This window comes from Pseudochaenichthys georgianus, chromosome 11, assembly GCF_902827115.2.
Source record: "Pseudochaenichthys georgianus chromosome 11, fPseGeo1.2, whole genome shotgun sequence".
Lineage (NCBI taxonomy): Eukaryota > Metazoa > Chordata > Actinopteri > Perciformes > Channichthyidae > Pseudochaenichthys > Pseudochaenichthys georgianus.
Window position 1 is genome coordinate 18782982 of NC_047513.1, and position 13691 is coordinate 18796672.

General features: G+C 42.7%; 1 protein-coding gene across 6 annotated transcripts in view; it reads right to left on the bottom strand.

The window, feature by feature from the left end:
* Positions 1-13691, bottom strand: part of dtnbp1b (dystrobrevin binding protein 1b) — a 38272-nt gene that overhangs the window by 8306 nt on the left and 16275 nt on the right. Inside the window, exon 1 of one of the 6 annotated variants that reach the window (XM_034093985.2) lies at positions 7661-7821. The exons of 4 other annotated variants lie outside the window; for them this stretch is intronic. Coding sequence is in view for 1 of the 2 variants with exons in the window: in XM_034093982.2 (XP_033949873.1) it covers positions 7554-7596 (43 nt within the window). In the remaining variant the exon portion in view is untranslated. One more of the 6 variants, XM_034093982.2, reaches the window with a different exon arrangement.

Consider the following 13691-nt stretch of genomic DNA (forward strand, 5'->3'; position numbering starts at 1 on the left):
AGCGCAGCGCTCCACAGCATTCACATATTCTGCCGTTATACCCTCAGTGACTCAATACTCTGTCTCCTGTGTACTTGCACGGAGGGTACCTCACTCAGAAAAGTCTCACACATGCAACCCCCCCCTCCCTCTGCTGCACGCACTTCAGTCTCCTGCTGTCCGTATCCCCAGCCATTAAAGGGGATGAAAACATACAGTGCTGAAAACAATTGACTGCTGTTCCTGCATACTCTTTCTCGAATGTAAAGGGCATTCAGTTTTTATAATGTCACTGAGTTTGACATACATTATGGGGTTAGACTGAAATGGTCTGTTGGTTAGTTTGCATTGTAGAATAACCCTGTATTTCCTCCTATCTAAAATATGCAATGTTGCCAAATGTCTACGAATCATCCTGTGTAGCATATGAAAATAACGGAATATTTAACATGCTGAACAGTGATTATTTCATGTGCCTTGTATTGACAAGGTTTTAACTGGATGGATTCTGATTGGTGCATGCAGGACGCTGGGGCAGATGGTGATTGGCCGGTGCATCAGGCCCTGTCCTGGTAGAGATGTCGGTGGGGACTGGAAGGAGAGCATTAAAGAGACTGGGTGACCCAAAGCATGACTCTGTAGATAGATTTTAGTGTGTGTGTGTGTGTGTGTGTGTGTGTGTGTGTGTGTGTGTGTGTGTGTGTGCGTGCGTGTGCGCGTGCGAAAGCCTGTAGTCTCAGACAGTCTGTCTCTTTAGTTCACTGGTGTTTACTTTGATAGATGGCAGCATTATATAAGACCATGCTGTCACTAATGATGCAACTGCCAGAGATGTACATATAACATGTCTGATGTTTTCCCACATCTTCAAACCTGGGTTTTTAAGAACAAAAACAAATCCTATTTAGGGAATTTTGTGTTTGTGCATTGCATATTTGAATTGACTTCTGTTCATTTAGTCCAGGGGTGGGGAACCTTTTTCCTCTCAAGGGCCATTTCAATTTTTTCAACATCCTCCGAGGGCCGTACAAATTATTGACCTCTGCTTAAAAATCACAGCCCATTCATTTGGCCTTTCTTTCATGCTGTGCAAAGAAAAAGCAACCTCTTAATCCAGATATCTTGCCATGACTTGCGCATGCATGCACGTGCACAGTTGTTGCATGACCACCAAAACAGAAAGATATGGACACAAGATGTGTGCAAATGTATTTAGTTTCCTATCCATGGACATGATTTAAGTGTGGGGGGGGGGGGGAAACCTAACCTCCTCTAGGGGGGTCCAGAGGCATGCTCCCCCGGGAAGACTTTTTTTTAAATATTGAAGTTGAAAGCATCAATCTGGTGCACTTTGAGATAAAAATGAAGAGATCTATGAAAACATCTCTCAAAACCCATATGAAACAGAACTGTAAGCAGATTTATTTTTTCTTTATGGATATTTCACAAATCACTCCCCTTTCAAATTGTGTTCTTGTTTATTAATAACAACTTTTTTTTACTGTCATATAGTATTTTATACCTGTTCACTTTATTCTCTTGTTTTTTGATAAGTATAATGATGATATAAAGATGTGCCTTTACCTCACTGGTTGGAGAAAAAGCTTCTTATATTCGTTAGCATGGCTAGCTAACCAGATGCTAATAACAACACAGTTATTGACTGTATGATCAGAATGACAGATGAACAGATCGCGACTGGGCTTACAACTAAAGACACAGCCACGCAGAAACTGCAGCATGTGTAGCCTACGGACTAATGGGTACTGCAGTCCCAGAGTGGCGTTCTGGTGCTCTCCGTCAGCATTGTACCCCTGTCAGACGAGACATATACCACGTGATGACACGTTAGGCTCGTGTTGTGTTCAAGGACCATGACCGTTGCCAGGAAAAACAGGCACTCGCTTGTTTAATTATTTTGCAGTCTAGATTTCTTTAATTTTTTGCGTGTGTTTATAAATTACCTCGAGGGCCAAACCAAATGGTCTCGCGGGCCGTATACGGCCCGGGGGCCGGAGGTTCCCCACCCCTGATTTAGTCTATTAGATATCAACCAATAACTTTGCCTCTACCTTTTGTAACTTCTTCTTAATAGTATCATCCACTGGCAAGACTTTAGTCATTATGGTTGAAGTATACAGTATGTGATAACTATAATTCTGCTTCGGCCAAGTTTTACTCAAATGCAATAATCTGTTCTTGTTCCCATTGCTACCGCTGAACATTTTCTCTACTGCATGAATAGGGCTGTATAGGAGAATGTAACTTTATAATAATAGCAATTGTGAAGCATGACAACATGCAGACAGCAGCCCACTGTACAACAAAGCCATGACATCAGTATAAAACCAGCAACACTCTGTTATCCCTAAAAGGAGCCAAAGATGTTGGCAGACTGACAAAGTCACAGTCACAGAGGTCTAAGGTCAGAGGTCAGTGGTTGAACATTACCTACTTATGACTATTTGCGTTCAATTGAATTAACATCCCAGGTCATATTAAGCTGCCTGTCTTAGCTCTGCGTCAGTCTCTGCTTCCTCTGTAAACACCAGCCCTCTAAAATCCAAACAGAGCTCCAGGAGTGTTTAGAGTCCTGCAGGAGCAGAGTGGGCACACGGACAAGAGTCCTGATGAAAGAGGGTGGGCTCTGGAGGGGCTCACAGCATCACACCAACAGCCCTTGGAGACTCGGAGGAGGAAAGCCGCCCCTCTCTCTCTACAGTATGTCATTCCTCACTCAGTGTCCAATTTATCTCCTTTATCTGACAAGCTGTCTTTTTTCTCCATCACTCCCTCACTCTTCCCTCCGGACTCTATCATACCCTCTCTCCTGGCTGGTGTGTGGGTGTGTGTGTGTCTTGTAGAGACTGTTCTATTAGATTAGGGGCCTCGGGGAAGCTTTGTTTGGATTGTCGAGCATTGTGTGGGGTTAGTAACAGAGGACAGAGAGGGAGTGAGGGAGAAGGAGGGCAGTGTGTTTAGTTATAATTAGGGTTTGTGGTCAGACAGCACTAATGATGTAGCTAGATCTGGTCTTTTTATCTCTCCGTCTCTAATCGAATTCTCAATCCATTATTACCAGAAGCGACAGCGACGCTGGTATTGTTTTCACCTTGTGGGTCTGTGTGTGTGTGTGTGTGTGTGTGTGTGTGTGTGTGTGTGTGTGTGTGTGTGTGTGTGTGTGTGTGTGTGTGTGTGTGTGTGTGTGTGTGTGTGTGTGTGTGTGTGTGTTCATCAAATGTCGTCCAATGGACACCGAGCTTGATCTACCACAGAGCTGGTTTGCAGTACTTTGCCAGATGTTTGTATGTTTGTAAACAGTTTTGGTGTCCCAACTGTGGAAGATGCATTTGTTAAACACATTTGTGTGGAGTGTACATATTTTGTTTAAGTTTGAAGATGGGCATTGTCCAAGCAAGTGAACCTGAATTATGGGAGTAAGAAGTGGGGAACGGGCAATAATCTCAATCCCTGGCCCAGTTTGGCCCAGTTGATCCCATTCTAATGGCGCATTTCCACTGCAGGGCCTCGCACGGCTTAGTACGGTATAGTTAGGCCTTGGTAGGCCAGGCTCACTTTATGCGGCGTTTCCATTACAGTTTAGTAGCCATTAGCCTACTCAGAGCTCACAGCTCCTCATATCTGTTCAGAAACTAGACAAAAGTTAAACAAGTACAAACCACAGACTGTCTGTGTCATGGCGAATACAGTCGCTGGTTTATTTATGTCTGTCGGCCGTTGTTGTGAGTGTGGACGGAGCATACGTTAGCTTAGCCGATCTCCATTCAGAAAACACGCATTTTAAAAGGTTTTTGCCTGCCGTCTTGTCTGCAGACCGGTATCAGAATTTTGTTACTTCGGCATCATTTTGAAACGTGTATTACAATTAAATCACGGTAAAATATGTTCATTTTGTTGTAGTTGTAGCCCCCTTGCCAGCGATTCTCTCTGACCAGTCAGCAGTCGACAGTGTTTACGTCACTAGTTTAGCATATTCAGCCCGTTTGTTGGCCCGGTAAGAACCTCTATTTTGGAGGGCCAGAAAAAAGGTGAAAAGGTAGCCCTGAGCCGGAACTACCCCTAGTGGAAAAGTAAAGAAAAACGGGCCGGGTTTGGCACGGCACGCTTAAACCGTACTACGCGCTGCAGTGGAAATGCGCCATAAGATGATCTTGAGCTGTCTATTGATTCAGACCATGGACATACTGGGTGTCTGCTTATCTGTCTCAATTTCTAGACTTTTTCTGTCCATTCAATCTAAAAACAATCAGTCTTGAGAGTTGCCAAATAAGTGATGTGCTTCCCAAATTATACAACTATTTAAAAAACAAAGTAAAAGGATCAAACTCATCATAAATGCCACATTACTCCAAAAAGAGTCTTAACCAAACCAAGACATTAAGCATAGATAGTGATAGTTTTTGTCAGTATTCCACTCAAATAATCAGATGAATGTCATTTTCTACGCTTAATGGGGAGCTTTCATATCTTTTCAGGCTCTTTCAAACATAAACCCACCGATTTTTCTTCTTATGCTACGTCTAATCTCTCCTTCCTCCTCCCCCTCCATTCTCTTGGTCTTTTCTTCATCATCTAGGGCGACTGTGGCTGCGAGGGAGTGCAGTCGTCTTTCAACCAGAAGGTTGTGGGTTCGATCCCAGCTGGTGCAGTCAACATGTCGATGTATCCTTGAGCAAGATACTTAACCCTGAGTTGCTCCCGATGGCATGGCCAACGGTGTGTGAATGTGTATGTATGTTAGTGCATGTCCTAACATACACTGCTCAGTATGAATGGGTGAACGACATGTAGTATGTAAAGCACTTTGAGGGGTCTTAAAGACTGGATAAAGCGCTATATAAGTACAGTCCATTAACCATTAACCATCTACCAGACAACCATATCCTGCTACGCATGTTACTGTAGCTACGGCGACTATTTGTAGCTCCCGCTCATATTTAGCCTGCAGGATTAAGTTTGTGCTGATGACTTTAGTGTAGGAGCACAAGATGGTAGGTCCAACAAATTATTTCTTCACTGTTGCTACACATTCAAACAGACCTGCAGATTCATGTGAATGCACACGTAGAGTTGTAAAGGCACTACAACAACACAAATGCCCACTCAGCCTCAAAAGACATTACTACACACTACATAAGGACATGAATGAAAATATGCATGAGTGCTCACACAGATGTACACATCAGGTGATGATTCATAGGAGCTAGGGAAATAGCATATTTTCAAGTCACAGCAAATTATGTCAGTTGAAATGACATCATTTAATTCAATTACAAAAGTGTTTGGCACTTGAAATAGCTGCTACAACCCTCTCTGAAGTCAAAGAGTAATTTTTTTCACCAGAAAAATGTTAAATCAATGTGTGATGAGGGTCACAAAGCAGGGGCGGACTGGGGGGGGAAAGTGGCCCGGGGATTAATTGACAGACAGGCCCACTTAATGCGCGGCATGTATCGGCCGGCCGGCGACGAAAGTATGTTACTTAACAAAAAACCCTATGCATTTTATGTTATTTTGGACAATTATTCATATAGTAATCACATTACCTGAGCCCTTGAGTTGCCTAGAGCAAAATAGTTATGGCATATATTTAGTGATTTTAATGTTAACAGATCATTGATGCAATAACATTTTGACCCAATTTGCCTGACTTGACACATGGAATAAAACATGGGCGTAGGAAGCATCCTCAATGTGGGTGAGACAATTTAACAGGGGGTGTGGGCAGGTGGTGGACCTCACCTCCTCTAGGGGGGTCCGGGGGCATGCTCCCCCGGGAAGATCTTTTTTTTTAAATGTTGAAGTTAAATGCATCAATCTGGTCCATTTTGAGAGCAAAATTAGGGACTAAATCTATGGAAATCAGTAGGGGCTTGGACTGTGAGCCGTAGGGTCGCCGGTTCAAGTCCCCGACCAGACCTATTTGGAGTATGGACTTCTACTTGGAGAGGTCCCAGTTCACCTCCTGCCGTGGTGCCCTTGAGCAAAAGGCACAAGACATCCCCCTTCCCCCCTCACTCCGCGGGCGCTGTACAAGAGCTGCCCACTGCTCCTAGTACTAGACTCCTGGTACTAGGATGGGTTAAAAACAGAGAACACATTTCACTGTGTGTGCTGTGTGCTCTGCATGTGTGACCATTAAAGAGGGTTTCTTCTTCTTCTTCTTCTTCTTCTTCACCCATATAAAACAGAACTGTAAACAGATTAACTTTTTCTTTCAACATTTATTTGAACAGCAAGTGGAGGCAAAAGTGACTGCACCCAAAACAATAAACCTGCTAGCTAACTAGCCTAAACTCAGTAACAGAATGTGGGCAACACGTTCTTCTCCACAGCCGCGCGACCTCTGAGTCAGACGTCACTTCCCCCTTTTCTATCCTACGGGTACAGCCGTACAGCCACTCCCCCTGAACCCTGTTGTAACAACATAATACACTTTTTGGGGATGCAGCTTGGGATGTGAGGACATGGCTTAGAAAGGGCGTGTCGCCTTCTGTCCTGCCAGTGTTGACAGGACATTAATTAAAATGTCGAACTCGGACTTCATTTGAAGGACATTTCGGTCAGGGGTGTAGAGCTATATTTGTTTAAGCACCGGATTGGCAAAACAGGAGAGTGTGTTCACCAGTCTGCCTAGATCTATGTATTCATGTCTGTGACTCTCACAGTATCTGCTGCCCGCAGCTGTTTTATAGAAGGAACACCTCCTTCACTTCATGAAATCTCTGCAGCACCAGGAGGCAGCGGGAGGGTTAACTCAGCCTCTGAGAAGACGAGCGCGCACCGCCTTTCACGCACCGCCTTTCACGCACCGCCTTTCACGCACCGCCTTTCACTGTGTTTACCTTCAGAATCATTAGAAAGGCTAAAGAGCGGTGTGGCTGATGTGTTTTAACCACACACACCTCTACACACACACACACACACACACACACAATTTAAACGCAGACTTTTGTTCCTCCATGTTACGCTGTTATTGTTTCACCCGCACATTTTTTTCAAACGCTCCCCTTTTTGGTCCATCTGCGCGGTTTTGTGCGCTGTGATAATTCGGCTGTATCTTTAGTAATGAATATTAAATGTTGTGAGGAAATCTTTCCACCAATAATTTCAATAAGTAATCTAAAATGTATTCACTTCAGGTTTACGAAAGTAACTAATCAGATTACTCGTTTTTCAAATGTAACGCGAGCTGAATACAGTTACTTGATTTTTGTATTCTGATTACGTAACACCGTTACATGTATTCCGTTACAACCCAACCCTGTCCACACCCCACTGGGCTGGGCTGGGCCGGAACACTTACAAATGTGGGCCGGTAGGATTTAGGCAAAAAAAAAGAATCTTTTTTTTTTTTTTTTTGGCCCTCCGGCCCACACACAGCACCGGCCCACCGGGGAAACTCCCGGTATTCCCAATGGCCAGTCCGCCCCTGTCACAAAGTCTCTAGCAAGGCATTTGTCATTTTCTGTCTTTCAATATAGAAAATTAAGTATTTTTAACTAAATAACATTTTAATAGGAACAGATATAGTCAAAATGGTAGTGTACTACCTGCTCTCGCTCTGTTACTTGGCGTGTCTGTCCTCTCGATCATGACGCAGAGCAAAACAGTGATACTACTCCCTCAGCTCAGCAGGCAACACACAACATGTACTCACAAAGCTGCTGTTCTTCTCGCCTCTCCACTGCGTCATTAAATAATCTTGTTCTGCTTGTTCAGGTGGTTAAGTGTGCAGATGGATCGTTATGAAATGAGACTTTAATGCAATTCCACTCATATCTCTCTTCAGCGGCAGAAGAACGTCTGGTATGTGCTCTACAGAGGCAGGAAGCAGAAGCCACAGGAAACAGGCTGGTATGTCAGGATGTGTGTGTGTGTGTGTGTGTGTGTGTGTGTGTGTGTGTGTGTGTGTGTGTGTGTGTGTGTGTGTGTGTGTGTGTGTGTGTGTGTGTGTGTGTGTGTTATTTGGATGTATGGGTGATCATGCACCTGTGTAATCATTTCTCATATACCCATTTCATATACACACATAATGAACAAGCGTAAAAACATTTACCTGCTGATTTACTTCGCTATTTACTCACTTGACATGCAGTCTGTTTTTTTATTTGCTTTGTGTTTACGAGTGTGTGAGTTTGTGGCTGAAGCCTAGCTGTGAATGTTCCTTTATGTCATGTAATGTGTGTCTATAGAAGCGCAGAGACCAAACCTTACCAGCTTTTCCCTTTACTCACAGCTAAACTGAGAGAAGAAGCTAAGAACCATCTGAGAAGTAGAGATGAAACGCCACTGAGGGCAATTCAAATCTTTAGGATTCAACTCAAGCTTTAGATTTGACTCAATGGAGTCGTTCTCTCACAGCTTGGCTTGCAGAGCAAACATGCAGAAGATGTAAATGTTAATCATACAAGTTGGTCATCACATCTCTTTTGTACACGAGATGCTAATTTCTTCTCACTTTCAACAAGAACACATATTTCATTTTGGTGACATTTGAGAGTCCTTTTCAATATGAGGCACTAATTAGAGCTCTTTCAAAATGTTATTTAGGAAGATTTCTTAGTTTTATAATATTGAGTTAGAGCACAAGTGACCATACAAATACAAGTAACACTAATAGTCCTCTTTTCAGATGGAAATATCACTCTTTTGAGTCATCAACAGCCAATTCAAGACATGGCTGAGTCTGTTCATAGTCATTAACACTTTGTAGTGTACTTCACATATCTGCTGATAGAGAGACGTTTATGTTTGAAGCCTAGTGGACAAACGGACAACAGATGAAAGTGACAGTGGCCAGTTTGCCTTTAATGCCTGCCACACAGAGACTAGAGCCATATTTGTGTTCCTGTGAGCAGACCGTATTGGACATGTAACATTCCTCTGAGGCTGTTTTTATACATGTATGTGGGCTAGAGAGACAGAAGCGTACACACACACAGAGAGAGAGAGAGAGAGAGAGAGTACATGTGTAGGGGGTAAATGTTCCCATACACATGTGAAGGAAAGGTTTGAAGGACATGGCCACAGCCTGTGACCATGTAGCCAAATCTGTAAAGGTCACAACATTTTAAAAACATGCGGTAGCCTTAGGTGATGTCAAGGTTGAATCCACTTTTAGATAACGACATTCATTTCTAAAACGGTGGCTTTTTCAGGCATGTATGACCCTCTGGAAGTCCTTCCTTGTGAGCTCTAATTATCTTTTTTCCCTAGAGGCCCACAAATCCAGCCAAAATCTCATTATAGGTGTTTCATAGGGTTCACTTTCCATCCACCTGACTCAACAATAGATCAATATGTGATATTAAAAGAAGATCCACTTGTTCTACCATACCCTTTCTTTAAATGAGCTTTCTGGTCTCAGATGGATTTGTTTGGGTTTGCTTATAAAGACCTAATGTTTCATGGTGAGACAGCAGAGCGCAGCCTGAAGACCAAGAGGACGAACTGACAGCAGAGACAGCCACTCTTCCTCTTCATTCTTCTTCTTCTTCTTCTTCTTCTTCTTAAGCCCTGCTCACTCAGCCGTGCTATTTTTAGATTCTGTCCGCCTCGCTATGTCTCTCAAGTGCTCAGGTTTTCGCCTAAGGCAGCCCTCTTGTCGTAAATAACACACACAATCACTCCTTTCTCTCCATCCCATCAGAACGACTTGTATATTAAGTGACAACACATGCATGATAGGGGGCGGGATTCATTTCCTGTGTGAAACATGCTTAAGCGTGCACAGGTGACGAGGGGGAATCATCCAAAAACAGAAGAGTGAGCCATTGTTGTTGTGAAAGGGTGATTTAACAGTGCATTCTCTAAAAAGTACAGTCTCTGTGTCTGAGAAAATGATTTGTAATGTATTTTACTTGCTGCACATGGCCTAAAGTAAATGTGCCTTTAGCTACTCAAACATCCATACATACACAGCCTGCTGACTTTATAATGCTTTCAAACTCATCACACACACCCCCACACACCCCCACACACCCCCACACACCCCCACACACACACACACACACACACACACACACACACACACACACACACACACACACACACACACACACACACACACACACACACACACACACACACACACACACACACACACACACACACACACACACACACACACACACACACACACACACACACACACACACACACACACACACACACACACACACACACACACACACACACACAGATCTTAGAACAGCAAACTCCTTTGAAATGTTTAAAAGCAAATGAAAGACCTATCTTTTTAATATGGCTTTTAATTTGGGTTAACTTTTCATTCCCACTAGTATCATTGTCCATATTTTACTGTATTTTTTCTGTTCTGCTTTTATTTAAAGGTCCCATGTCATGGCCATTTCTACTGATCATAATTCCATTGTTGAGGTAGAATAGATGTACATTGTTCCAAAATCACAAATAAGGGCAATGGGACGCTACTCAAGATGGCGCAGACAAATCAACTTCCGGTGATACCGAGGAGCGAGGAAATGAAAATAAGAGAAGTGAGAAGCAGCCTGTGTGTATGTGAGGAGCTCCACGGATTGGTCCATTTGGACCTGGGTATCGTTACGTCACTATACTCAGGAAGAAAAAAATGGAGAAAGACGCATAGACAGGTCTTTTCTGGGTTAGAGTTCGCTACAGGGTGTACTTTGAGGGTTTGTGACTTTGCAGACCGTTTACATGCATACAAAGCTAGATAACACACAAGGGGACGGGTAATAACCAGAAAAGCATGACATGGGACCTTTAACATTTTCTTTTTAAAATTGTTTTATTTTAACCTATTTTAATTTCTTGTCAGCTTTAATTCAAGGGAATTCATTAGGATCACTGTAGATGTTTTATCTTGTTCTGTATTTATTTTAATATTGCTGTTATGTTTTCTGTAAAGCACTTGGGCTGCTTTGTGCATGAAAGGTCTATGCAAACAAAGTGTATTATTATCTTCCCCACCAAACACTGAGCAGTTTCTACTGTCCTTGCTTCACGGGTCACTTCTTCCTCCCTGTCGATAATACCTGTGTTGTCGCTCTGTCTGTTGAACAGCGGTGGCAGATCATGGGGTTTCTGTCCAGTCTTTGCAAGCTGTAAAACATCAGCTGCTGAGTTCATGGACTCACAGAATCACAGTCACCTGTGAAGCTCGAAGAGTGTGTATCGGAGTGTTTCATACTGTTTATTTTTTTAATAACACAGTGTCTTTTGAATGAATATGTATGTCATGTAATACAAAATCCTTAGATTACTTTAGGCCTTCTTGTACATCACTAGCACATTTCAAATCTAATTTCCAGCCTCCGAGAGCATTTCAGTGTTTTTGTTATGCGTCATGGTATAAGTTGCTTTTCTTAAAAAACTGTAACCTTGGGGATCCCGGATTGAAATTGCAACTATAATTCTTCCTTTCTGTGTTGAATGCAGTGATATTTTTCTGAGCAAAACCTTTATAGTGGATTTCTGCAATATTGAAAAGAAATATTCAAAAATATTCCACACAAGCTGCAGGCTTTACTCTCTTATGATTTACATGAAGAAAAAAATGTCAACTTTCTTGTTAAAATTCACTTTCAGACTCAACCATGTGCTAAATCAACCACTTCATGGTTACTGGAGGCGCCTAGAGACCCAGAGAAGATTGAGGAATATAACTGCCATCATGTTATCTCATATGTGGCTGTTGTGACACATCAACATTTATTCTTACTATGTTCACATTGTGGTTGCTATTGAAATGGTTCGTCAGTTGTGTTTCAGACTGTAGCGTTTGTACAACGCAGTGTGGGTGTCGAGCAGAGTTTGCCACAGCTTTTGTTTCAGTTCATGTTTTCTTTCACCTAGCAACCACATAGAGCAATTGATTTCCATGTGGTTTGTATTTTATTATTTTCCAAATAATACTAAACATGATTTGGAGGTGTTGTAGGCTAACTTGTCCGCTATGAATATGATTGGAAATGGAGAAATAGCACAAAGCATAACATAAATCCCTGTAATGTATTACTTCTGCAATTTACAGTCCATCTAGTCAGTTTATCTTTTTACAGACATCTTATTTCCAGCTGCCACCTTCCCCGTACTAAAACACAAGTCTCCAGGTAACACATTTCAAACATTGACAGTGATTTTATGCCCACAAATGTGGCAGTGCAGTGGTGTACCAACTGCCAAGCATCCACAGCTGGCAAGCATGCAGAAATAGTTTTTACTGATTTGCAATCAAATAAGTCAACAAAGGGGCCTCAATGGGTGGGAATAAAAATACTCAAACTGGTGCAGTAACATATTATTTAAAATAACTGGGACTGCTGCTGATGTATGATATGGATTATTAAATTATATTGAGTCATATATCTGTCTGGAATTAGAGTCATGTTTAAAAGCAGTGTGAGGTGATGTTAAAATACACTTCAAACAGTGACACTCTTTTTGCTTTAAGCTGCGTTTTGAAGACAAATATGTGGGCCCCTGTCATGAGCTTGTTAAGGTTCATATGAGTCATGACCGCATACTTCAAGGTGTATCTCCTCTGTCGGTACCCATCATCTCATTTGAGTGGGAGTGAAAACACACAATAAACAAGTTTTGATAACAACACATGTAACCAGGCAACTGAACACCAACATGTGAGCCAGCGCTCAGTGGGAGGGCTTCTTCCTGCTAAGTCAGTCACAGCCTGAACACCACCGCCGGATGGAACATGTTTCACTACAAATCCTGACTTGTTATACGTTAAACGACATGCCACACAGCTCCAGAGACACAATGTAATATTCCATTACACGGCCCCCAAATGATGGGATTCATTCCTTTTGACCGACTGCACACATGAGCACTTTTAACTAATGTGCCTAAACAAGAAGCTGCCACTGTCATTTACCGGCTTGGCTGTCAATTAGTCACACACAAACAATAAAATGATACACTGGCTCCATAACATGTTAGGACACACACACACACACACACACACACACACACACACACACACACACACACACACACACACACACACACACACACACACACACACACACACACACACACACACACACACACACACACACACACACACACACACACACACACACACACACACACACACACACACACACACACACACACACACACACACACACACACACACACACACACACACACACACACACACACACACACACACACACACACACACACACACACACACACACACACACACACACACACACACACCGTGGATGTGTCACGACAAGGCCTAGCAGCAAATCAGAGGTGTCAGCTGGCAGCACAAGCGTCCGCAGTAGAAGGCTGTACGGTCGGATTAGGGATGTACCAATTAGATGTGAGAGGGGTGAAGGAAAAGGTCCTACGGAAATGTCCTTGTGCATTATTGTACCAGTTAAAACTTTGTGTGACTCTAAAATGTTGTAACTTGAAATCAGTGTAATTAAGGCTACTAGTGAAACATTCATAATTACACAAAAACCTATATTCTTATACCCACCACCATATGAACTTCATTAATGAGCCCAGTGATAAAACATTTATGGTACCCTGTGTTGCCCTGGCCTCGTTTCAGCTCTAAAGTTGCTGATGCTTGAATACCTGGCAATTTTACAGTGAATGCACCGCAGGGGATTTGAATGCAGCCTCAGTCAGTATCATCGGAAGAGCTT